This window comes from Morus notabilis, unplaced genomic scaffold, assembly GCF_000414095.1.
Source record: "Morus notabilis unplaced genomic scaffold, ASM41409v2 Scaffold189, whole genome shotgun sequence".
Classification (NCBI taxonomy): domain Eukaryota; kingdom Viridiplantae; phylum Streptophyta; class Magnoliopsida; order Rosales; family Moraceae; genus Morus; species Morus notabilis.
In genome coordinates, this window is record NW_010362536.1 from 25,051 (window position 1) to 51,914 (window position 26,864).

The following is a 26,864-nucleotide window of genomic DNA, read 5'->3' on the forward strand; positions in this document are numbered from 1 at the left end:
AGGATGAGCCTAAATTTCAAGGGTATCACTGATAATAATCCAAAATGTTTTCTTGAATAAAAAAAACAAAAGGAAGATTTTGATTGCAAAGAAAGGAAAAAATAGTAATAATGACAATTTTTATTGCAAAATGGGAAAATAGGGTTTAAAAAAGAACTAGTAATAGTGATTTTATTGTATTTAAAAAAGATTAAAAAAACATAGGTATTGGACCCCATATTTTAGAAATTCTATGGTTTAAAATTTAATTTGTATTTAAAGTAACTTAAATATTCAAAAAAATTTATATAAATTTTTTTATTCTACCAAAAAGATTCATAATATTTTTAACTTACATTCAATCATTAATGAATGTATCATAATTAGAAGTTTAAATTTAAATTAATTTTAAATTTAAACTAAATTTTAAACCATAAAATTACTAAAATATCCTAAATAACAAATTAAACATCAATTTCTTTTAAAAAAACCTAACGGATGAGGCTTTTTTGTTAACGTTTTATTACTCAAGGGGAACAAATGTTACGTTTTAAAAATTAGAGGACAAGGGGTATAATTCAAGAAGAATAATTTATATAATTAATATATATCCTGTGAAAATAATGAAAAAGAAATTTCCCCCAATTTCTTATTTTAAAAAAGAAAGAAAAATTCGACACGATTACTTGCAAACAGAATTACTTAATAGGAGGTATGTTGTTCAAATTAACTACTTGCATCAGAATGGCCATAGCTTAATAGAATTAACAATTTACTGACTTTTGTGTGCAAGCAACTTTTTGTTTTGATTTCTACACGTCAACTTTGCTAGAGTTAACAATTTATTTCAATTTGTTTATTTTTGTTTATTTTATGACTAAGTTATATAACGCAGTATTTTTTTTTATAAAAATTTTAATTTTAAATTTTTTTTTTTGTTAAATACAGTGTTTTTGTGCAAATGAGCGTATTAGAAAATTCTAAATTTGCGGCGGCGAAGCAGTATACAACAAAAAGTTGTTACAATACTCCGTCCAATCAATGAACTTACACAAGGAAGAAGCGTCAATTTTGGATTCTAGTACTTAATGACTAATCAATGAACTTACACGCGGAAGAAGCATCAATTTTGGATTGTACTACATATGACTAATCAATGAACTTACACGAGGAAGAAGCATCAATTTTGGATTCTAGTACGACTCTTGAGAAATAATTTGGATATAAAATGAACGTACCTTAAATTGAAAGTGAAATAATTTTAGGAAAAGGTTCCTAAATATTCCCTATATTCTTTTGAAATTCCACATTTGCAGTTTTGCACCTCTTATTATAGAAATATATAAAAAAAAATATATTTTATGCTATTAAAAATAATTCAAAAATAAATCTTTTACTGGTCTTAAAAAATAAATCATTAATATGTAAAATTCTTGACGAGCAAAAGTAAACTAAAAAGATGAGAACGTGCCTTAAACTAGTGAATAAAGAATAAACACAAAGAAGATTCTAGTTGGGCACAAAATTTTAACATTGCTTACAAAGAACTACTTGCTCATCATCATAGTTCAAGTTGAACATTTCACGAGTATGTGAACAATTCACAACATTTTCCTAAACAATTGAATGCTAGTAAATATTCATCGGTATAGGAAAAATGAAACCATAGTCCTTAACCCTCAAGCTATTAATTTAAGCTAAATATCCACACTTACGTAGATATCAAAACTTTGCCTCATCTTCTCCTTTCATCTCGGTAAGGTTCTTCACTCTCTTTATCCTTCAAGAAGCCAAGAAAAAGAAGAAACCCAAAAAAGAAGAATCCACCAGACCAGTTGCCCCCACCGCCACCGCCGCCGCCGCCACCATCACCATCATCACGAGGTGGGAATCCAGTCCCACCATCATCAAGATCTGGTAACTTGTCCTTGGCTGTATAATTCAATCATATCAACAGATGAACTATTTAAATCAATCCCAAAATTTCAAGAAAAAACAGACCCATGAATTGCGACTCGAGACATTATCACACTGCGAACTACACTGAATTAAGATTTCAAACAACAAGAAAATATCAAGAAACCCTAAAGCAACCAAGACTAGGGACATCAGTTTTGGTTCATGCTTGAATTAACACATACTCATACACAACGACACGAAATGTTCACAAGCACTTTTGCCAACTATCAGTGCCTATCTGCTAATACCCACAACAGCGAACAATTAATACTAATACCGGCTATGGCTATTACCTGGAATGTGAGTCATTGTTGGAGCCTGACGTGTAACTGTTTGGGTTTGCTCCGCACTGCATCTGGCATTCTGTAAAACAAAAAACGATTGAAGATCAAGACCTTTTTTCTTCCAGGAAGATTCATTATTTCAAAGAAAGCAAGTACAAAAAGAGAGAGATGCAATGACAAAGCTTACCAAAGCAGCAGCACATATGAAAGCGCTAGACTGTCTGAGAGTAGAGTGCGTGACTGCTTTTCTTGTTCCCGCAAAAGCAAAGCATGTACCACGCTCAATTGGTTCCAACTTGACATTCTGAACCGGTTCTAACCTAACACTCTGAACTTGTCCACTTCTAGCAACCAATGGATGAAACTGATAACAGACGCTTCCTAGATCGGCTTTGCCTCGTTGCTTAGATCCCACTATTCTTGCTGTGAGCAAATACAAAACAGATAACAGTTCAGTACCACCCATGTAATTGCAATCAACAGACGAAAAATTTCAAGTAAGTAGCAATATTTATTGAGACACATCTCTATTAACCAAAATCGAACCTAAAGGATATTGGTCTAGTGACCCTCATGATAGACACCGCGAAAAATTCCTGGGCAGTAACACAAAGACAATATAGTTCACTCAATGATTGCATATCAGTTCTCAATTCCATGTGGCAAAGAAGCATTGCTGTTTGCGAGGACTCAATCATTCAAATGGACCCACTTCTCATTACATTATTGGGAATTTGATGAGCTATAAAGGCTCCCCAAGGAATGACCGACTCATGTTTGAGCATGATGGAATCACCTTTGTGCCGACTTGTTGCCGATAAGCTTTCAAGCCTCGTGAGAATGGAAAACTGGCATTTCTGCCACTCTGCAACCCCTAACAATAAACTTAGAATGCATTGCACCTCTTTGCTTGGTTTTACTTGGATATATACATTTTTTCATATTTTGTTTCATTATCCCCAGCAGTGAAAAGTTAAAGATTATGGATCTTAGTTCTATGGCATCACCCAAGCAAAACAGTTATGCTTATAAGCGGAAAATATTCAAAAGAATAGACGCAAAGAAATAAAATGAAGTAAACAAAGTGAGAATGGTCCAAGTTATACCTGGTGCTAATTGAGGTGAGTTGACAACATTACTTGGAGCTGCCGTACATATTGACATCGTGACGATAAATGACTGACAGCAAAAATAACCTGAAAATGAGAGAGATTGTTTCAGAACAATTGACACCAAATATGTGCAGAAAATACCAAATGAAACTAACATTTAAAGAGTAACTTGGGGGTGCTTCACGAAACTAACATTTAACAAGAGAGAACGTAAAAAAAAATCTTTTTTTTGTTCCCTTCACTCTGTTTACCCGCCATCTTTTCTCTCTTTCATGCCATAAAAGAAGGTGATTCTCATGATAATATTTTTTTTTCACAAATTTATTTGGGCCCTAGTCCCCAAATTTTGCTCAACTTCTACATCTTTTGGTCATCTGTTTTAACTTTAAGGTTTTGGATCCCAGTTTTGTGGGTTTTTTGGCCCCTTTTGTTTTTGATTGGTTTCTTCGTAAATTGTTTTTTGTATTTTGATGTTCTTAAGAGAGCTTTTGTATTTGTTTTGTCTATCCTATTTCTTTTTTGGGGGTATAATTTGTGTTCATTATGAGTAACCAGTCAAGGGCGAGTGCTTGCTTGTGATCGAAGGATTCCTCCGATTTCAGCGGAGCACTATTCTCGTTTATGAACTGCTGGTTGTTGAAATTTTTATTTGTGTATGATTACTCAGAACTAGCCAAACTTGTTTCTTTTCCTACGTGCAATTTGACTATTAACTACAAAAAATCTGTTCTAGTTTTGAATAGATCAGTTGGTGGTAGCCAAACCTTTTACTTTTGTTCTTGTTGCTTTAGCCCTAAAACCTAAAAATCTGCTCTAGTTTCCTCAGTAGGAAAAGCTTGAGCATTGGATACAAGTTCATTTATCAGCTTCACAGAATTTGTCTTTAATGTCCTTTTACTGAAATAATAAATATATTACCTGATTTGAACCTATGAACCCAACAAGCCCTTAGAATCCCATACACACCAAGTATTAACTTGGTTATATCAATTTCTCCAACAAAATATGCCATAAACCACTAAATCCACTATTCAGTACGCCCAAATAAAAGTGTTCTGTTACAAATGCTTCAAAATCCACCACCGTAATACCAAATACTAGCTTGATTAGCTCAAATTTCCAACAAAAACATGCCTTAAATTACTAAAAAAAAGGCTGCAAATCAAAAGGAGTCTAATTACAAATGCTTGCAAAATCACCACCACAAAATACCCATGCGTCAAATTTCGAACCCAGAAAAGAAAACCAGCTATTGTCGAAAAAGAAGACGGCTTGATAGAAACGAAGAGCAAAAACCGACCACAAAACACCAAATCCATTCTTCGGTTTAAAAAAAAAAAACCTACGAATATCAAGAAATCACAAGGCGAAATTGATGAACCAGATGAGTAAGAAGGAAAACTAACCCTAAACTCACAATTTCACTATCGGACGGTGCCCGACGGCGGCGGAAGACGCTGAGGTCGGTGGATTGTTCGGGATTTGCAGATTGGGGTTTCGAGACTCCGGTGAGCGATTGGGAATTTTGGGCAAAAAGGACTCGCGCGTATATGTGAGAGAGAGAGAGAGGAAACGACAACTGAAATAATGAAGGGGTTATTTACACATTTGTGACCTAAATTTATATAGCGGTTCGGCAAGTTACCGCCTATATTTTAAATTTTAGCAATTTATTCTCTTATTTTGTAAAATAATTATAAAGTGTTTTTGATAATGATTATGTTAAATTAGTAATTAAAAATTAAGTTTGATAAAAAAAATTTCAATATCACAATTCCATCGAAATACAAATTTCTTAAATTTTCAACTTTCAATCTTTTTTAAATATAATAAAAAACTGAAAATTACAAAAAAGAAAAGGCATATTGCAATTGTTTTAGCTGAATGTATAGGGTCTTTTACTATACAAAAGTTAAGATTAATTAGGATTTAAAAGACAAATACATTAATTTACTAATTTACTCTTTGAGCCTATAGATAATGTCTTCATGTGCAACTCACGAGCTAAATTTCATCAAAGAATTAACGGATGCCTTTGATTTGACTAACATTTGCTAAGAAATCAACTCCTCGGGGGTTGTGTAGTGGTGAGAATGCGTTTACTAGGAATTCTTTTTTATCTTTTCAGAGCTCAAAACTCTATAGTCATAAGTAGAAACCAGCCCAATATGGAAGTGAAGTAAATCCCGTGTGACGTGGGGAACTGTGGTTTGTGGTTAGATGGATGGACTAGAGTCCTGTTCAGACTCTTCCATTTCTTTGTGGTCTCTGAAATTATTTGAATGTACGTTTGGTTTATGAATTTAAAATTATTTTTAATTTATGTGTTTTTTAAAAAAAAAATACTGTAACGAATTACGAACTATGATTCAAATCATAGTACAAATACACTAACCAAACTCACTCTTAATGGCCAAAGGAGATGGGAGCGTGAGGTGCACCCTGATTTTCTTTTTCATTTAGTAAAACAAAAACACACTCCTCAGTATTAAACAATTCAAGAACCAATCTAGCAAAAATATAAAATGATATAAGCTAGATTAAAAAAAAAAGGAAAAAATGACGAAATCAAGAGTCAACGAAAATAAGAGGACAACCATAAAAAAATATAACAAAACGAAAAACCTGATACAATTAAATGGGGGTAAACCTAGAAAGAAAAGTATGTTGTCAGAGAAAAGTGGACCAAACAGGGTAGGGCCGCATAAAGAAGTTGGTAGGCCTGTTGGAGAGAAAATTTGGGTACGTTTAGAATTCGTTTTAAAATAATTTTACGTTTTATATAAAAATATAAATAAAAATATTTTTAATCTTAAATAGAAATTATTTTTAAAAATACATTTAGTAATTTTATTAAGAAATTATTTTTAATATAAAAAAATTTATTAATATCTCTCTTATTTTACACTAAATTAAAAAATTATTTTTATTTCTATTTTTTATCTTTAATTGTGCTAAATGCATTGTTTTAATTTTTTTCTTTCTCAAAAAATATAAAAAACAAAAATAAGAATAATTTCAAACTCGACAAAGGGCAACCAGTATGTTTTGCATATAAATATTAAAAATTTAAAATATATGTCCAACCCGACCCGATAAGGCATCAGATCAAAGAGCCAGGCCTCGTCCTAGTCCATTTGGTCCTGCCCATTTTGACAATTAAAGATAATCCTTTCTTTTGTTTTTTTTTTTTGGTTCAAATTAGATGTGTGTATTAGTCAGTGGTTCTGGATTTATTTTGAGTTTAGGGGTCACCAACCTATGATCCACCTTGAATCCAACCATTTTTGTTTTAAAATTGCTTTTATGGAAAAAAAAAGTAGTATATTTTTCAATTCTTTTGCTGCAATATATTTTTTATTATTATTAGTGGTCAGATCTTAATTACTGTTTTTTTCCGGAACTTCATGTGACAGTAAACTATATATTTTATGATAGTATTAGATGTGAATTTATTGCTAAATTATGCATGCAACCACCTAATTTTGTATTATTAGTTGTATGATCATTTTTTGTTTTCTTTAATGATGAATTAAAAGTTTAAATAATAAAATACAAAGATTAACAGAATTTTAATGAACGGGTTACTCGTGGATAACCGAAACCTATTATGAGGATGGATGTAACGTAGGGCGGCCTTTTTTTTTTTGTCGAAATCTCAAACCCATTATATTGTCATCCCTAATTAAGATACTATTACCGTATTATTATACATACTACTAAAGGAGGCACTCGGGTTACTGTTCTTAGAATAGTGCCCGGTCCTTCTTCTCCCTCTTATTTGAAAAAATTCCGGTTGTATCATAAATTTGTGTCTTTACCGTTTTATCATTGGTTGCTTATTTTTGCTTTGGTTTTTGTTTGGGTATTTTTGTCTTATCCTCTCAGGCTTCTCAATTGCTTTTTTGGTTACGTTGTGTGAATTTTCCTCATTCATTTGTGCTTTGTTTGACCATTTTCATAACTTTGGTAGAAGAGAAGTTTCGGGTCTTTTATTTTCTCCGCCTGCCGTTCACCTGGCATGTCTTGGCAAAGAGTTCCTTTCATTTGCTCTGAAAAGTTTTTCCTCCTTCTTCCTCTCTCTGTCTGCAGCTTTTTCTCACGCGTATTACCCTGGTTCCTTTTTTCTTTCCGTGAATGTTCTAGGTTTCATTTGTTCTAAAAATCTTTATCCCCTTTGATTTCCTGCTTCTTGCTTTTGTTTAGGGTTATTCGGCCTTTACGGTTTTTTTTTCTAGTCAATGTTTATAGGCTTCTTTTGTTCTTAATATGTTTTTTGTCTTCTTCTTCTCTCCTTTTTTTCTTAATCTTTTCGTTTGGGCTTCTTACCCTTTGTGTTGATCTTGGTTCGGTGAAGCTTCAACAAGAAACCCTTTGCGTTAGGGTTTTATGTCTATCAAATTTTTGGCCTTCATTTCCTGCTTCGATTTCCTTTTGTTTATGGGTTATGCTGCTTTCTTAGCATTTCGCTTTATGCTTCTCTTCCTCTTAAGTTTCTGTTTTTGTTTAGGGGTTTTTTTTTTTTCATATTTATGTGTTTTATTCTACTCATTTTCTTTCCATTTTTGTTAATCTTCTGAATTTTGGTTCGGTGAAGCTTCAACGGTTTATTATATTTGAAATTTTTCCTTCCATTTTTTTTCCCGTTTGCATGTTCTCTGATTATTTTTGCTATCCCTTTTTTTTCTTTTGTTTTATTTTTTCATATTTTTCTTCCTTTTTTGATCTTCTATTTCTTCTCTGAATAATTTATCTTTTTTTTCATCATTTGTTTTGGTTTGATTTGTTAAAAAAAAAAAATTTTCCTTTTCATGTTCTATGTTTTTTCCCTTTTCTTTACGGTGTCGTTGTCTCTTTTATTTCCCCTAAACATTTTTTCGCTTACTTGAAGATCAATTTGATGAAGTAAACATTTAAAATGATGTGAAAGAATATTTAAAGAAGGCATATCAAAAAAGAATATTCTTACTTAACAAATACAAAAGAATGTAAAAGGAAAATTAAAATATATAAGTGAGGATATATTTGTTAGAAATTTATTTTAACGAAGCCAAATTGAGAAAGGAAAATCATCTAATGAAGTGGATTAAAAAATATTCTACAACACTACTATAGGAGGTCGAGTTTTCCTGTTTAAAAAACATTATATATCTTTTTTTGCCCTTCAATTTTTCTCTTCTTCTCTTTTAGACACGTGACTGTCCATTTTTTTTCTTTTTTCTCTGCATTGTTGCTTTAACTTCTTTGTTTTTCCCGTGTTGTCGCCTCTCTTATTTTCTTTTTTCTTAACTATTTTTTCTTTTTTTGTTTTTATTTATCGCAACTCAGAGAAAACAAGAAAGAAAAGTAAAGATGAATAAATCTATATACACTTTAATATGTAAATAAATATGTATTATTTACAGACTAAACTATTGTCATATAATATATTTTTTTATAACATATTTTATCCGTGCTATTTGCACGGGGTAACACACTAGTAAATATACTAAAGGAGATCCCCCCGCCCCCCCTCACTTTTTACTGTTTATTGTACAGTGAAATTCTTTTCCCCGAAATACCCTTTTCCTTTCTTCTCTTATTATCATTCTGGGCGGGGACATTTCCGTCATTGGATCTCAAATTGACAGGGGCATTTTCGGTTGTTTTCCTGTAAATGGAGCCATACGCTTTCTTGTCTCCTTGATCTTTTCACTTTGGGTTTGATTTCATTGGTGATTTTTCAGTAAATGGAGCCGTAGGCTCTTTTGCTTTTTGGGTTTCGTCATTCACCCTCTTTTATGTTCGATTTCCCTATTTCCTTCGGTGATTTCTCTGTAAATGGAGCCCTAGGGTCTTTTGTTTTTTTTATTTTCTCATTTCTGCTGCTTCTCTCGCCCACTTTGGCCGGACGCTATGCATTTTTACTTTAATGCATGCCATTTTGGATTAATTTTTTTGTTTTTTTGTTCTGCCCTCTTTGGTGGTTTTGGTTTGTTTTCTTCCTGTGATTTTGGTGGACGCTGTCCTTTTTCATTTGGGTTTTGGTGCATGTTTTTTCCATTTTCCTGATTAATTCATCTGGGTTTAGATTATTATTTTTGTTTTTTTTATTCTGCCTTCTTTGGTCGTTTTTATTTGTGGTTTTCGTTTGTTTTCTTCTTGTGATTTTGATCGACGCTGTCTTGATTCATTTGGGTTTTGGTGCAGGTTTTTTTGATTCATCTAGGTTTTGGTGGAAGCTTCTTCTATTTTCTTGGTTTGTCTTTTGATTTTAGTTTGAAGTTTGAGTTTTTGTGTAGTTTTGGAGGAGTGCATGTTTTATGATCTTTTCCTTTCTTGGTGATTTTAATGCTTTTTCGTTGTTTTTGGTAGTTATTTGCTTTTGTGGCTTGTCTGTTTAAGTTTTTCAATATTTATAGAAATTTGTTACAATTTCCCAGTGGCTAACAGGTACAATTTTTGAAAATTTTTTTATATAATGCTTTATTTTTCTTCTCGATTGATTCTTTTGTTTAGAAAGAAGTTTTTGTGTAGATGGTTGCATGTTTTTTTTAGTTCATCTTGGTTTTCTTTTTTTCCATTTATTGGCTTCATGTTTCGTGTTGTCCACGGAGCTTATTTGTCCTGCCACCTTCATCAATTGTACTCATTTTGCTGCAGATGCATTAAATGGATTCATGATTTTTCTAAATTGTCTGAGGCAAGTGAAAAATCTGGGAAAAAAAAATATTGTTTCTTTTTCTTCTTATTTCTTTCCGTTTTTCTTCCTCTCATCTGATCATTATATTCATGTTCTATTTTCTTTTTTCCCCCTTTTTCTTATTGTAAATTAAGCCTTGCTTTTATTACTTAAAATTAGGAAATTTTTGTTCTGTTATTTGCATCCACCGACATTGTGCTCTTATGTCCTGCCATGTTGATTTATGTTGCAGATGTATTAAATGAATTTATGATTTTTATAAATTGTCTGAGGCAGGTGAAAAATCTAGGGAAAAAAAGATATTATGACTCTTTTTCTTCTTATTTCTTTCTGTTTTTCTTCCTCTGATTTGATTATTATATTCATGTTCTATTTTCTTTTTCCCCCCTTTTTCTTATTGTAAATTAAGCCTTGCTTTTATTACTTAAAATTAGGAAATTTTTGTTCTGTTATTTGTATCCGCCGACTTTGTGCTCTTATGTCCTGCCACGTTGATTAATTGTACTCATTATGTTACAAATGTATTAAATGAATTCATGATTTTTGTAAATTGTCTGAGGCAGGTGAAAAATTTGGGAAAAAAGATATTGTGACTCTTTTTCTTCTTATTTATTTTCTTTTTTCTTTCTCTGATCCGATTATTATATTCATGTTCTATTTTATTTTCTTTTCCTTTTTCCTTTTTCTTATTGTAAATTAAGTCTTGCTTTTATTACTTAAAATTAGGAAATTTTTGTTCTGTCATTTCTATCCACCGACTTTGTGCTCTTATGTGTGATGTTATCAGAGGCTGTGGACTGTTTACATTTCTTCTCTTTGCTCTCTATTTATAAATATTGTTGCACCTGAATTTATCATCTATGCAACTGTTTTCTTCCCTTGCATTTTACATTTATCATCTATACCTCTATTTTTTCCCTTGCATTTCACGTCTTTGCCCCTCTGTTTCACTGTCGATCATTTACTGCTTTGTTTCGTTATCCATCATTTACTGCTCTGTTTTTTTCTCCCTGTGTCTTTTCACTCCTTCTCCTTACACTCGGTTGGCTGATATATCAGACTTAAGACATTATTTATACCGTCTCAGGTATTATTTATAATCCTTATCCATAACTTTTTAATTTCTGATGCTGATATTGGATGTATTGGTTTCCTGCGATGGTATTAATTTTTGTTGTTTGCGTTTTATTATCTATATTTATTTCACTTCATATTTCTTTACTATATGATGTTGATATGTTCACTCTTTCTTTATTTGTTTCTTAGAAACTCATGTATATATATAGCTTTATTTAACGTATTTTAATCTTAGAAAGTTCTTTTTCGTGGCGGTGATGACTATAATTAACCTTGGCATGTTGAGTTCTATGTAATTTGTTCAAAGATTACTGTGAATATCTTTTTCTCGCTTGGAGTCCAGTTTTATTTGTTGTTTTTGGAAAAAAAAAAAAAAAAAAACTTATTCTACAGCTTTTGCCCTTTTGGTATTTACTGTTTTATTCAAAAACTGTTTATACATGTACTAGCTTTCTTTTTCCACTACTGAGCTTTGGCTTTCCCATTTTGTTGTTACCGTTCGGGGGAAAAAAAATATTGTCCAATCCTTTTTGCTATTTACCATTTCATTCAAGAGGTGTTTGTACATGCAACAGCTTTCTTTTTGTATTACTGACCTTCGGCTTCCTTATTCCGTTGTTATCATTTCATACAAAAAAATTCCCTGCAGGAAAAAAACGGAAAAGAAATGCCTTATTATTTTATTCTCATCTCCTTATTATATTCATCACCTTTTTATTCATGTATTTGTTGTTGTTTAGTGTCTCTCTTTTGTCTGATTTTATTTTATTTTATTTGGTCATACATTCTATTTACATTGCGCCTTTTATGTTGTTTTCTCCTTTGTTTTGCTCTATCTTTAATTCACTTGGTAGTCTTTGAACAGCTCTACATGTTACTCAAGTTATCCATTTTGTGTCGCATGTAAATTATAATTTGTGTGATAGATATAATATGTTATCCTTTTGTGCAGTTGCCCTTAGTAGGCAGCCACAATCTATTTTATTACACATTGCTGAAAATTTTGAATACCTGAGCCACGATTGCTGCATAAACATACTATCATACTTATATTTATTGATTTTTTCAGTTCCTTCTTTTATTCCGTTGCCCTGGTTACTCTATTTACTCACTCATTTATCTATTTCTATTTCGCAAGGTTTTTTACCATTTTTTTGATCCATCCTGTTATTCCTCTGTCGGATATTGCTGTTGACATTTGGCCAGCTTATATCTACCACTTCAGCCAAAATCTGAGCGTTCCAGGTACTATTATCAATTTCTGTCCATAACTTTTAAATTTTTTATACTGATATTGTATCTATCAGTTTGCTTGAGTGGTATTAATGTTTTTTGTTCTTGTTTCATTATTTGCCTTCATTTTCTTTTGTATTTGCCTGATACATGATGTTCATATATTCACTTCCTGTTTTTTTTTTTTCTTTCCTTCTTCTTAGCAACATATGCATATATATGTTTACTTAACATTTGTTAGTTTTGGTAACTCTCTTTATGTGGCAATGATGACTATAATTGATTTTGACATATTGAGTTTTATGACATTTATCTATATATTTTATCCATTGTTCTTAAGTCAAATATTTTGATAATTTCTTCTTCGTTGCTCTTAGTTATTCTACAACTTTTGCCTTTTTCGTCCTTGTTGTTTCATTCAAAAATTGTCTTTGCTTGCATTAGTTTCCTTTTTCTGCTGCTCAAGCTTGATTTTCCAATTTTATTGTTACTGTTTCACAAAAAAAAAAAATCTTGATCCTAAAAAAAAAAAAAAAAAAAAACTGCTTATAGATATATTAGCTTTATTCTCTTATTGCTGAAATTTCGCTTCCCCATTCTGTTGTTACTATTTGGCACAAAAATTCCCAAGACGCAAAAAACACAAATGTGGCTCTTTTATTTAAATCACTTCGTGACATTATCATCCTTTTATTCTTCTATTTGTTCTTGGTTAGTGTATTTCTTTTCTTTGTTTCTTTTATTTTATTATATAAAGATAGTATTATACCTATCTTTATCAGTTTTTTAAGTCCTTTTTGTTTCCCTTTATTTATTTACTCATTTACTTATTTATTTATTTATATTTGTCTAGGTTTTCTACCATTTGTTGCTGCATTCTCTTATCCTTATGTCACTAACTGCTATTGACTTTTCATTGCCTCATATTTGCCCTGGTGCAAGGCTTAATAGTGTTTGAGGTATTATCAATAATTTTTGTACATAATTTTTAATTTCCTCTTATTTATATTGCATGCATTGATTGGCTATGCTAACTGTAAAAATCTACTATTTATACTTTATTACTATTGCTTACATTTGATTTTCTTGCCCTATTAATAAAATATTTGCTGATCTAAAATTTTGACAAAAATTTTTTGAGTCTTGAGAAATGCTATTACTACTATAAGTGTACTAAAGAAGAACTGGGATTTATTGTTCATACGGACTCATTTTATTGTTACTTATGCAATAGAACACTGTTTTTCCCCCTTTTTTTTATCTTTCCTTCCTCTGCCTGGTCTTTTTTTCTCTTACCAGCTGATTTAAAAAGGTGAGAAATATTCCCTCCATTCTCAAGAAGTGTTGGTAACCTATATCTATTTTGTCTTTTGTTTGATAAATGAATACCTATCAAACCTTAACATTTTTTTACATTCCTTTTGCCTTTGATATCTCATCTTTAATCTCCATCATTTTTGCAACAACTTTGTATAATACAAAATTATTTCCCGCTGCAATGCGCAGGTAAATCACTAGTATATTCTATAATGAAACCATACGAGATAAATAAATAATTAAGCGTGGACAATAAAAAAGATAAAAGAAAAATTTACTCCTCGCAACAAAATTAAAGAAGAGATTGACATTCTTCATGTTTACTGTAGATATCCTAAAAGCAAAAAAAATAAAGAACTACTAAAATTTACAATATATCTAAGCTTGGACACCAATAATTAGCTGATGAGTTTCTCAAACAGCAATAGGAAGAATTAACCCACCAATAACTTTGGAGCATTTAACGAGCTTATGGAAATCAAACGTTTGTTATACTCGAAAGAAATCATATTTGGTGCATCAACATTGACACGCACCTTATGGAAAAGGCCTGTATCCAACTCAAGATGTCTTAATGTTTTGTTACAAATAGTGAATTGCTGGGCTCCTCTCCAAGCCAGTTCCAACCTTTCAAGACGAGGAAGTCGCGGGATTCGGTTGATCTTGCAACGACGTCGCATCCTTGATGGCCCTCAGCCATAGACGCAACACCTTCAGATTTGGTTGTGTGCCATTCTCACCTAGTCTTCCAATGTCGCCAATCCAATGCCCCGTATAAGAAAAAGTCTCGAGGTTTGTGGCCAATCAAATTCGATCCTTGAGCATTTACAATGTGCAATCTTCAAGGCCTTGAGTTTTGAGTTCTTGAGTTTTGAGTTTGAAATAGTAAGCCTTTTCAAGCCAATGCAAAACAACAAATCAAACTGCTCTAGAGAAGAAGAACTTGAGATTATTTTGCGAGCACTCTCATCGTCCAAGTTGACATATTTCAAGGAGAGAATTTTCAACGACTTGAGTGTGACAAAATCAACGTTATTATTCACCTTCAACGTCAAGTTGACCAGTTTCAAAACCGTCAGTGAATTTGCATGAAGAACAGATTGAGATAATGTGCAGGGAATTTGATTGGTTTTGGTGTCTATATCCAATTCTCTCACATTCCTCTCGGCAACAAAACTTAACAAATTCTCCACCCTATCAATATCTTCTCCATAAATAAGTTTGTAAAGCTTGAATTTTTGTATCAAAATATTGTCCTTGAACTGTAACAAAGTTTTGTCCACAAAGTCGACAAAATTTTCTTGGTTATTTACGTCCAATACGGGGTCCGAAGCCCAAGCAAGAAACCAAGCCTTGCAAAGCCGGCGAGTCCGGAAGGCGTCGCCTATGGGAAGGAGCGATAGGATGTGTCTGATGAGGTTGTCCGGTAACCCCGATAGCCGGTCGGAAACAATGTTGTTTTGTTGGTCTTGGTGATGAATATGATTATTGTCATCTTCCTTTGTTTCTTCAATCTTTCTTCGTTTCGCCATTCTTACCTGAAAAGGGGAAAAAAAAGGATAGAGATTGTTGTTTTCTGCGTAATTACTAGTGTTTGGTTTCCAACGAGATCATCTCTTTATGAACATACATGTAAGTGTGTGATCAATTTTCAATCTGGGATTGTTTCCTGAAATTTATTTAACAAGAAGGGATATAAATTATTGGGAAGGTTTTTTTTTTTTTCAATGGGATTATTGGGAAGGTTTCTAATTTGTGGCGGAGTCAAAAACCGTTGTATCCGGGTCTTTTGTTTCCTTATATGAACTCTATGTAGAACGCATGAGAAGTTTCTATTTTTGTGTCATCTAGAGTTAGCTGTGAACCGTGGCCCGCCCATTAATATATTATTGTCTATTTGCCGGTTGATATTAATATATATCCTAAAAAAAAAAAAAAAAGAACTATGGACCCGGGGGTGAAAGGATTTTTTAAGTCAATAGGCCCAAAATGTACACCCATTCAATTCGTAGACCCGTTATAAATGGAATTTTAATTTTCATTTTTTTTATTCCTGGGATAAGAGTGAATGACCAAAATATCCTTAAAAATTATGCCCGATCAGATCTTTCTTACTGGAAAGACCGGTTGGCAATTTTCTTACAGGGCACACCAGTAAGAACTTTCTGACCGGACTCAGGTTTCTTACCGCTCCCACCAATCAGAACGGAAAGAAATGACAGACGTGAGTTTCTTCGATTTTACAGATTACTCAACTCCGAAGATGCCATGAAATAGCATGATTCTTGTTGGTTTTTCAAATAAAATACCAAACCACGATTACCCAGCATTCAAACAATGAATTAAGCATAAAAATACAAGATTTGAGAGAATAATGCTCGGACTGTTAATCACCATGGATGCCGGCGATTGTCGACGTCGGTAGGGGCATTCTCCGGCGGTGAAAGGCGGCGCCGCCGGTGAACTTTGGCCGGCAACGTTTCCTCGTGACTGCCCAGCGAAGGAGGGGATTTAGCTCCTCCTTTTCAAACGTTTTTTCTTTTAATTTGAGAGAAAAGGAGAAGGGCATTTAGGGAATACACATTTTTTCATTTAATGAAAGGCCTACTCATTGAAACTTTCTATTTTGGAGCCTACTCATTAAACACATTACACATTTTAAGCCTATTTTTCAAAAGGACTCGGTGTGAAAGGGGGGTAAAAAAAAAAGGAAAGTTCTTTTGAGTGTCACATCGTAATTATCGGAATAAAAGGATTCTACTTATTTATTTTTGTTAATTCAAACTGCGGATGACAAATATTTTAAAGCACACATATATTTTGACATTTTGTACATCTTTATATCCCTCACAAAAAAAAAAAATGTTCCTCTTTATTTTCATTAAAAAGATAATATGCACCTTTTTATTAAAGTCCGAATAAAACTATACTTTGAGTTTCCAAAATATTAAAGTAACCTCTTTTTTTTTTTAAGAAAAAAGGAAAGTAACCACTTTGATGTCTAAGACCAAAACTGTAAAATAAATAAATAAATAAATTCAGAAACTAACTTATCAAAATTAAAAATTCAAGAATTAAATTGTCACAATGCTCCTAATTCAAGGATTGATAGTGTCAATAATTCAAAACTACAAAATGAGAAAAATGAGAAAGAACACTTGTTTTCATAATTAAACTTCTCTACTGTATCAATAGTATCAAAATACCATTGTCAAAGCGTGAACAACTCGAGCCCTTAAGTTTCCAAAATATTTTTTTTCGTCTAAAAGAGTTTCTAAGAAATATTGATGGGAATATTAATTTCAAGTAAACCTGAACCTTTTATTTCTTAATTATTGAAAACTATTATCTTACAGCATTGGCAGGAAAAGTAATTTCGTCATCATCTTTATTGTTTATTGCTTTATACAATGATTCTCTGCTATATGGTAAGGGGAAAAAAGAAGGAAAAAAAAAACCTGTATTCTAACAAAACTAAATGATGGAAAGAATCAAGAACTTCGTACTCAAAGAAGCATCTTGATCACTGCCAAGGAAGAAAAGATCAAGGCAAGCTTCAAGTCTTTAATGTAAAAGCCTGCACCAAAAAGAAAGAGAGAAAAAAAAAAGTAAAATAACTGTAGAATGAAGAAGATAAAAATGTGATCAATCATCAATATGACCCTCCCCGACCACTTTATATTCATGTTCTAAGGTCATGAATTTTCTAAGTATATCTTTACACAAAGTATGGGAAAAGATAAGAATTGTGTTGCAAAGGAAGTGCATAACCCCCATTCCCAAACAAGGATAATGGTCCTGAATAAACTTTTTTATCTCTACGTTGGAATTCTTTTTTTTTTTCAAAGTGGCCAAATATGGAAAGAAAGGCCGCTAATTTTAGTGAATAAGCTTCTCGGCATTTTCTTAGGCATACAATTTTTAGTACTATTGACTTATAATTGACCTCTAGTTGTGTCAAAACTTGTTAATACTAAGAGGCACACAATAAAGCAAGACGGGAAAGTTTGTGTGACCTAGTTTACATGGGAGTAGTTAAGGCACCACTTTGGAATGAGTTGTAAATGCAGACAACCTAAGTTCAAGTCCCGCTGAAAAAGACCGCTGGACTTTTCGGCTAATGATGCCGATGGGCTGTCTCATTGATTTTGACAAGGAAAAAGATAAGATAAGCTTGATTTGGTTTTTAAAGAGAGTAAAATGCATCCCGGAGTCATCTACCTTTTTGGGCCGAGGTAGCCTTTGGAATGGCCGGGATTTTCATAGCTGCAGTTTCGAAAAAGGCCACAAAAGGATCAACTAAGAGAAAGAGTTGAAGGAAGATTGATAAACCAAAGGAAACAGAACTTGATGGATAGAAACTAAGCTCAATTGACAAAAGTAAGATTTAGCAATTCAGGCATACTTCTATTACAGAAAGAAACAGGTTTGGAAGATGAAGAGGGCCAAGGAGCTGCGATGTTGTCGTTTAGATCACAAATGAATCCGACTCCTGAAGTTGTATCGTATGTCACATCTGAAGGCAAGCTTGGCAGAAGGCAGCCAGACTCTGATTGAAAATATGGAAGAAATCAATCAATCTAATAAATCTTTATAACCGTTTTGTAAATACTGAATTCAATCCAATGCTCGAAACTTAATCCGGCAGTTTCAATGCACAAGTACTACCTTGTGATCCGACTGGTTCGTCCCAGTATTAAAATCAACCATCATGAGAAACATGTCATAAACGAGCATCCTCATCAGTATAAGCACTTGACTACAACATTGAAGTATAAAGTAGAATTATACGTAGCATCTATTCATTTGAAGAACCTATAGAAACACTTACCTTGAAGAGAAAAGTCTTTGATGTTTACGTGACAAAGATTATAAACATTGTTTGACACATTAGCTTTCTGCAATTCTGTTCCAAGCGAGGTGGCGCAATGCAAGGCCTGCACGTTGGTAATGAAGCTTTGCTCTTGCAACTTCGATACATAACTCCCCATCGCTTCGCAGCATGATGTCTTGTTTCTTATCTCATGTGCACACTCCTTAACAACATTTTTCATGTTGGGAAAAACTAGTGGACAAGCTGAACGACGTAAAACACAGTGGAAAGAGTATAAGACAAGACAGGGATTATGAATTAACGAGCATTTTTATTTCTTTATTTTCATTTTTCTGTTTGTTTTCATTTCATGCTTACCTTTATTTACTTTGCAATTTGAAAGTCCTCTAAGAACCTCATTTGCAGAAGGAGGATCTAGTTTACTGGCCAGCCACCGGAGGACAATATTCTTGCAATCTTCAATCCTCGTTAATTTCTCGAGCGAATCTTGAGACCCACTTGAAACTGACATACCGATCAATGCTATTTTCTGAGCAGCATATGTTATGGAATTTTGGCAAACTTGTTCACAACACTCGTTGACATTATCAATTTTGCGACAAGCTGAAAGAAGTCTTGAAGATTCCACTATGCTCTCAAATGCATCGATACTGAAAACCGGACAAGAGGCTTCAGTGAGATTTCTTGGTTGAATTGAGCATATCTTTTGAAGTTTTGAATTCGCTCCTCTACTCGTTAGAATCTTTTCAACATCAGAGAGACAGTGCTTTGAATGAGTTAAGTTCAAAGCAAGCATCCCAGAGTATTTACTGGACTGGCCGATGAGAGTAACTAAGCTTGAGGAAAGCTGAGGACAACATACTACATTCGCCAAATATGGTGCAAAGGAAGCCCAGCAATCTGTTGCTGTTATGTTCAATAAACTTTCAACACCTGAAAATTTTAATGTGCAAAGTCCTGAAAGGGAAAATATAGCATTAAGTCATTGCCATAGTATATTGATGATTAGCAAGACAAATATTTAGCGAGTTTCTTGTTGGGCGTGTGTTGCGAGTTATTAGCTAACCAGAGCTCAAGAATCTAATGTAAGCAGAATTTGAACATGTTGACGGTGAAAATTCGTCAACTGAATAATAACGAATTTCTTATTAATGCCCTTGACTATTTAATGCCCTTCTTTATGGCTGAGCTGTCTTTGACTATTTAATGCCCTTCTTTATGGCCTGCGAGTCCCATTCAGGGTCTAAGTTTAGGGTTTGGCGTTTTACCCTACAACAAAACACTTGTTGAAAGACTACGAAAAAATTACGGCATTTTTAAGGAGCATATTTTGTTGAAGCGAATGCCTTCATTTTCTCTCATTTTGATCTCTCACAACCATTCTCTTTATTCGTGGCCAATGAACCCTACAATAACTTACATATGCAACACAAATATGCTATTTTATAATACATTTTAACTGAAGTGTTTCAGTATAGAAAATTTTAGACAGACTTTTACTGCCGACTTAGACAAATTATAGGATGTTCCCTGTCGTTTCTTCTCAGAAAACAACCATGGTTATTTCATGGAGAAGTACACGACAATATGACATGCAGTGAACAAATAATTCATTTTGCACCAGACAACGACGAACGCTTGCGAAACGTACCTGACAATTCTGGTATGCTACCATTTGTTAATGAAATCATTGGTGAAGGACCTAACACCGGAAGAAAGGGTTCCGGATTTCCACTTGGGGCGATATAAGGAGCCATTGCTTTTGTGTCACCAAGGTTCCCACATTGGCACTGGCTAAAACCTTCATAGTGGTGTAAATATAGAAATCACCGGTATAAATATAAAAGAACATGATTAATATGTCAAACCAAATGCAGTTAGCACTAAACAGTCCATACATATATGCTTTTTCAGATGGTGATGTGTGGATGCATATTTTAGTATAAGCATGGGGATATAAACACGTAAGAACAACATTCACGGTTACATATACAGTATTGATACGCAAATAAAATGTCAACTATAAGATGTAACTCTGCTTGTGCTCTATTAATATAAGAAACACTATATTACGTATTTAAGGTTCTCAAACTCCATCATAAAGCATGTGCCATTGTGGGTGAATACTGTTCAGGTCCTTCTAATCATGTTTCCAACTTAGAAATAATCAAAGAAATGCTACTATAGAGTCGTGCAAAAAATTTCTTTATGTCAGATTATCTTTTCTACAATTATCAAGGGCTTTAATATTTGCAAGGAAGAAAACCAAAGTTCTCCATTATTGTACTTATTTCAACCAAATTATTCAATTTCAAGCTCTTTTCTTTACAGTTGAAAGCCACGACTCTATAGAGTTAACTGAAAAATAGTGACCACACTTCCTCCTGAACCCATTTTTTTTTTTTTTTTTTTTGGGATAAAAATGCAAAAATTATAAGTTGGAAGTCTTGAAATTGATATTATATTGTGTGACACATAATACAAACACGGCATGTTTATCACGAACAGTCCTACAAAGAATCATTTATCATCATTAAGACATCATCAAACTACCAAATAACACATAATCTATTAGGCTCAATCCAACAAATAGTGACATCCCCATCAAAATCCAGAAAATTTTAGAGTAGTCTCTTTATCATTTAAAAGAAAACGAGAGAATAATTAGCTAGAACTAGTTAGGAAAAGAACAGTGAGTCAACGACAAAGAAGTATACAAAACTAATGCAAAGTGTTAGAATGTAGCAACTTTGTTCAAAAGCAAGGAAATTGAGTAAATACCCAGTTTATAATTTTTATAATGGTCATTGAAAAACAATACTAAATTGATGGAGGAGAAAGAAAGGAGCTAAAACACTTACAGAGGAACAATAGCAGAACAAATTGAAGAATGAGACCCCGCGATGTTATTGTTGCTATTATACCTTCCCTCATGCCTGTATTGCTTAATTGAAACGAATCATATGCCCAAAAATAATGGGAAGAGAAAATAAAATGGGATTTTTGGTTTCAAGTTCAACATGACAGTTGACAAGACGGATATTAAGAGCTGTAAGAGGATGAATATGGCAGAAACATGCAAATGAAAGCACGGAAAGAGAGGAAGAGAGAGAATGAGAGTTGAAATGCAGAGTGAGATTAGTGTGAAAATCAAAATAGAAAACAAAAAAACAAAAGAAAAAACAAAATAGAAGAAGAAGGAGTGTGTGAAATAGAAGAATGGCAGTTACAGCCTTACTACTGCCTTCTCGCCACTTCTTCACAGTTCACAGTTCACACGTGCAAGTGGGTAGAAACACGTGTGAATTTTTTTCCTTTGTCGGAGATGATCACGTGATGGAATTGAATCCCCAAAGAAAAGCCTCAACATTGGCACGTGATTGGTTGCTTCAGAAAGTGAGATTGTGTAGTCTGGATATGCAGCCAGCCTGACATCCCGGCTGTTGACCCGTTGATGTTGGTCAGAGAAAGGAGAGCCGTCTGATGTAAGGAAATAATTCTTACTCTCTTTCCTTTCTATTTTTTCAATTTGCTAGTCTTTCCTCTCTAATGTTAGTACTATTATTTTTCTTTTTTCCTGGAAAGCAATTGTTTTCCCAATCAAGAAAATACACACATTAATACCCATTCAAATGACCTCACAACACAATAAAATTTAATCCTCATCACATTCTGGTAAAGCACAAGGGGGTAAATCATGCAATGAGTTCCAATTAGGAGAAACTGAACCTAAAAGGACACATTAACTATATAGCATACAAATAGTTCTTTCAACAATACCTTTATAATTGACGAAGAGCTTCAATCAATCGAGACTAAGAGATTCACTCACAACATAGTAGAGACGACATTCTAGCAAATTGGACACAAAAGAAAAAAAAAATCTATACGTGCGGAGATCACCTCTATTATTATAGGAAAAAAAAAAAAAAAAAAGATTAAAACTCAAAATCAAAATGCAAACTCTTAGATGCCGGAAACAATACCACCTTTGTACACAAACAACTAATAGATAAGGCTCATATTGAACAAAAAACTATTACCAATGACAACACTGTTTTTCTTGGTTTCTTGGGTTGCATTATTTTTTATTTAAGCCTTATACAGTATGAGAGATTCTGATTTCTAATAATAATGTGTCTCTAAATATTAGGCACGGCCTAAATTATCAAAATAGAAAATAGTAAAGCTTAATAAAAATATAACAGTTCAAAACAATATCCTACCAGTAGTCTTCCTTACACCATATCAGAACATTTTCATTTTCTGCATAACTCTCTGCTTTGAACAAGTTCATTTGTAAATATGGCAACCGAAAGGAAAAAAAAAAAAAAAAAAAAAAAAAAAAAAAAAAAAAAAAGTTTTTATTCTTTGATCACTTTAATTGGCCAGATTTAAACACAAATTGCTAAAGAGTCCTTCTCAATCTCTAGGAAAAATATCTGTACATTTCATAGAGATACTAATTACTGAGGTCAAATGTGCTCGTCATCACCCCAAATCTCTTGGTATGGGCTTTAATATATACCTGATAAAAAAATGACTAAATCAAAACAATATATATATATATATATATATATATATATCGATGTACAACAATATATAGTTTCTATATATATTACCTAAGTCAAAACCATGACATGATTCTGATGGGAAGGGAAACTGTGGTTTACTTCCATTGTCCACAGGAAACAACTGGACAACAAAAGAAGCGGAAGAAAAGGTCAGCCATATGTCACATGCACTTAATCAAGGGCTCTAAGTAGTTAACAAGTCTGAAACATCAAGCATTATAATTAAATATATATATATATATATATTTGTACATATGTATTTAAAGACCTTACAAGTCTAAGATACCAACCAAAACCCATGTGAAAGATACTCCAAAAAGCAACTGTTTATTGAAAACCAGCCTTAAATCATGGGAACCTAACACACTTCAATCCAGAAGGGAACTTCGAAAGGATGCCCTGAACTTCAACGACATCTCACATGCAATGTACAAGGATCCCATCTTGTATCCTTTGCCAAAACGCAAATATTAATCAACGTGAAGCCAGCCAGCCTTGGCAAATATGTGTTATATATATATATATATATATATTTGAAAATAAATGTGTTATATTTGGTCTTGACTTCTTTTTGTTTAATTAATTTATTTAAATTGGCATCAGCAATTTAAACTCGACATCTTGTGGTGAAGTTAGATGTAATACTACCGTTAGACTGCCTACAACTACTTGACTTCTATAATTGTACTTTTCTTCCCAGGTTTTCAGTTTTTATATAACAAGTAATTAAGTTAGGGACTAACTAACGTCTCCAAGACCGTTCTGCTCATTTCTATATGCAAGTCATTGACAAAGGTTATGGCAAACGACTAGTTAAATTAGTTAGGAAATCCTTGTCCTTGGAGTTTATTTTCATGAGTTAGTTAACCACAACAGCTTTTGAAAATGGGTATAAAATTAAGAAATAAAAATTAATTTTTTATGTGCAAGTTTTTTGGCTGGATTCTTAGGTTCATTATTTTTTGTTTTCATTTCATTCTCTCTCTTCAAAGAAAAAATTGTTTGCTTGATTAGGTGTACTAATTTGTACCACTGTTCCATTGCGGGGTGAGCATTGGATATGATATAAGCTTTTATTTATTTTTTTGTTTTGTTGAATTGAATATGATCTAAGCTGGGAACCAAATTAGATGCAGAAAATAAAAATGGTACTATCATGCATTTGCTTTAATTTTGCAGCAATTAAAGGGATTGATACACTAATGTAAGCTTTTGTTTGTCACCATGCATTAAACTGTATATGCTTTTGACTAATTCCAAATACACGTAATCAATTATTTCAAATAGTGATATACAAAACATAGTCTCTTGAGCTGCCTAACTAATGAATAAACTATAGACTACCCTTTTGTTTTATTTTTTTATTGACGCATAAATTATAACTATATATGGTTGACCAAAAATTATCAAACGCTTTGATCACAAGGTAACAGACGGCATAAATGCAAATGAAAATGAACCAATTAGCAATACAAAAATTAAGGAAAAAAAAAAAAAAAAACAACATAATGGGGCATCATTGCATCAAGATGCTTGATAAACTGGTATTGTTATTTTTTTGTTCCCAGTAGAAGAATCAAGAATCTATTGTTTTTTTTATTTCAAATACCCGGCGCAACAACCGCTTCTTCACGTGCTTTCTCTTCACATTCTCTTTATATTTACGCTACACACACACACACACATATAGATATATATATATATATATATATCAACTTTATTACAGCTTCTCAATATCTCCATCTCTCTCTCTCTCTCTCTCTCTCTCTGGTTTAGTTTCTAAGTATGGGGAATTGCTTAAGAAGTAATTACAACAAAGTTTTGGCAGAAGATATTGACAAACAAGAGCCACCAAAGGAATTAGCAAAAGCCAGCTTTACCACAACACCACATGTGAAGGATGTTAGGAGAAATAAGAACCGGGTAAGGTTAAGATTACAAGAAGGTAATAATATTGGCAATAGTAGTGAGACAAATAGTGGGGTTGTGAGGATTAAATTGGTGGTGACTCAGGAAGAGCTGAAACAGATTTTGAATTACAAGAGTAGGAGTGGTTCTAACTTCTCTTCAGTGGAACAATTGTTGAGTGAAATGAAGATCGTGAGAGGAAGAAGTGTTTCGGAAGTTGACAAAAGTGATCATGGGACAATAGTACATGGAAGCTGGAGCCCAACCTTGGAAAGCATTCCAGAAGACATTTGATGATCAAATAACTTGTTCTTATTAATGTCTCATTCTCTTTCTCTCTCTTCTTCTTAGTCTTAATCTTCTTCTTTTATCAATTGCATTAGTTTTGGTGTGGCTGTTTTAGTCCCCATATCATTGTACTGATGTCTTCGGTTAGCGTACTAACTTTGTAGTCACTCTGCGCCTTTTTATTGTCTTCAATGAATTTCACTTAGTTGTTCGATTTGTATATTTCAGCATTTTATATATTCTAGTATCTTATATCTTGTCTTATAGATATATATACGAAGGGAGAATGAGGTTGAACAAGTTTTGTAACCAAAAGTCTAATGGTTCACCTTTTTTTTTTTTTTTTTTTTTTTTTTTTTTTACTTTGAATGCAATGGTCAAGATTTATAAATATGGCTTATGCATTCCCCCGCACCTCTTCACACACCTCACATTTCAACCTTGTTTTTACTTACTTTATTTTATTTAATTTTTTTTTAATTTAACCATGTTTGTTTAGCTTTTTAAATTTAAATCCTATTATTTGACTTGTTATATTATTGCATTAATATATGCGTAATATAATGTGTGAACGTATTAAAAGTACATTTTTTAATTGTCTTTTTTTAATTAGTAATAATATGTTAATACTAATTGGACCTTACTATTCATTGTTAAACTCAACCCCACATTATGAAAAAAATCCAAAGACCAGAAACAAACAGAGAAATAAACCACTTTAATTTATCACTGGAAATCCAATCCAATTATCATACTAATTAGAAGAGTTAATATTACTTTATATTTTTTAGCGTAAAATGAACTTCATTAATTTAATACTCCATTTTTATAAAATATAAAAAATTAAGGTAAATGCTAGTATATAAAGAAGCTTTCATGATGGAAACAACGGAATACGAAGGTTAGAATCTTAGAGGACTACAAAGCCAAAGGTACTGTTCCTTTAATGATTATTTTTCTATAATAAAAATAAAACACCTCTATTTATCTCCCTGAAGTTAAAACCCGCTATTTATATAAAATAAGTCCGATTAAATGAGTATGTGAGACGCATCCTAATGAAACTCACTATTTTATAAGTGATGGTTTTATCCCGAGATTTTATAATAAAAATCTTTTATAATGTGTATAAAAGGTCTTAATGCTCAATCGTGCTGTTCAACGATTCTAACACTATTAAGCCCCGTTCAATGATTCTAACACTATTAAGTCCCGTTCATTTCGTCGATTCGAGTTTAAAATTCAAATTTTACTACAGTAAAAAACTTTCAGAAACAATCACATCTAACTTTTTTATTACAATAAAAAACTCTCACAAAACGTTACATCTTAACTCGAATTAAAAACTCGAATCAACGAACTAAACGGACCCTTAGTAAAATCATTATTTCTCATTTTCTGTTAAAACCTGTCTCTCACTTCGTGAACTAACGGTCAACGCAAAGTGTACGTCTTCAAAGCAAATGATTCTAAAGTTCCTTTTGGCACCCTTAAGGCTTGAACTAAAAGGTCTTAAGGTGTTAAAAGAATAGACAGCCTAAAAGAATAAAAAATAATTATGCTCATCTTATCTTCCCATGCCAGTACTTAACTAAGTTGACAATTTGTTCATAAGGG

At 32.7% G+C, this 26,864-nt stretch overlaps 4 protein-coding genes across 5 annotated transcripts; 2 read left to right on the top strand and 2 right to left on the bottom strand.

Moving 5' to 3' along the window:
• Positions 1-1,426: 1,426 nt before the first annotated feature.
• LOC21385570 lies at positions 1,427-4,908 on the bottom strand. Of its 2 annotated transcripts, none has more exons than XM_024168336.1 (5): positions 4,752-4,908; positions 3,329-3,418; positions 2,410-2,645; positions 2,232-2,301; positions 1,427-1,911 (listed from the first exon to the last, which is right to left on the bottom strand). In XM_024168336.1, exons 2-5 carry the CDS (start codon positions 3,384-3,386, stop codon positions 1,715-1,717), a joined length of 561 nt encoding a protein of 186 aa, XP_024024104.1. In that variant the 5' UTR covers positions 3,387-3,418; positions 4,752-4,908; the 3' UTR covers positions 1,427-1,714. The 2 variants fall into 2 exon arrangements, with proteins under 2 accessions (XP_024024104.1, XP_024024105.1); XM_024168337.1 differs by having other exon boundaries at positions 4,741-4,908.
• Positions 4,909-10,778: 5,870 nt separating this feature from the next.
• On the top strand, positions 10,779-13,346 carry LOC112092361. Its single transcript, XM_024168339.1, has 3 exons — positions 10,779-11,103; positions 12,232-12,338; positions 13,180-13,346. The coding sequence occupies exons 1-3, from the start codon at positions 10,877-10,879 to the stop codon at positions 13,233-13,235; spliced, it is 390 nt and encodes a 129-aa protein (XP_024024107.1). The 5' UTR covers positions 10,779-10,876; the 3' UTR covers positions 13,236-13,346.
• Positions 13,347-17,036: 3,690 nt separating this feature from the next.
• LOC21385572 (uncharacterized GPI-anchored protein At1g61900) lies at positions 17,037-21,565 on the bottom strand. The gene is made up of 8 exons (XM_024168340.1): positions 21,339-21,565; positions 20,129-20,278; positions 18,835-19,434; positions 18,475-18,720; positions 18,312-18,323; positions 18,049-18,192; positions 17,865-17,909; positions 17,037-17,220 (listed from the first exon to the last, which is right to left on the bottom strand). Exons 1-8 carry the CDS (start codon positions 21,409-21,411, stop codon positions 17,150-17,152), a joined length of 1,341 nt encoding a protein of 446 aa, XP_024024108.1. The 5' UTR covers positions 21,412-21,565; the 3' UTR covers positions 17,037-17,149.
• Positions 21,566-24,836: 3,271 nt separating this feature from the next.
• LOC21385573 lies at positions 24,837-25,253 on the top strand. The gene has a single exon (XM_010102334.1). It carries the CDS (start codon positions 24,837-24,839, stop codon positions 25,251-25,253), a length of 417 nt encoding a protein of 138 aa, XP_010100636.1.
• Positions 25,254-26,864: the final 1,611 nt, after the last annotated feature.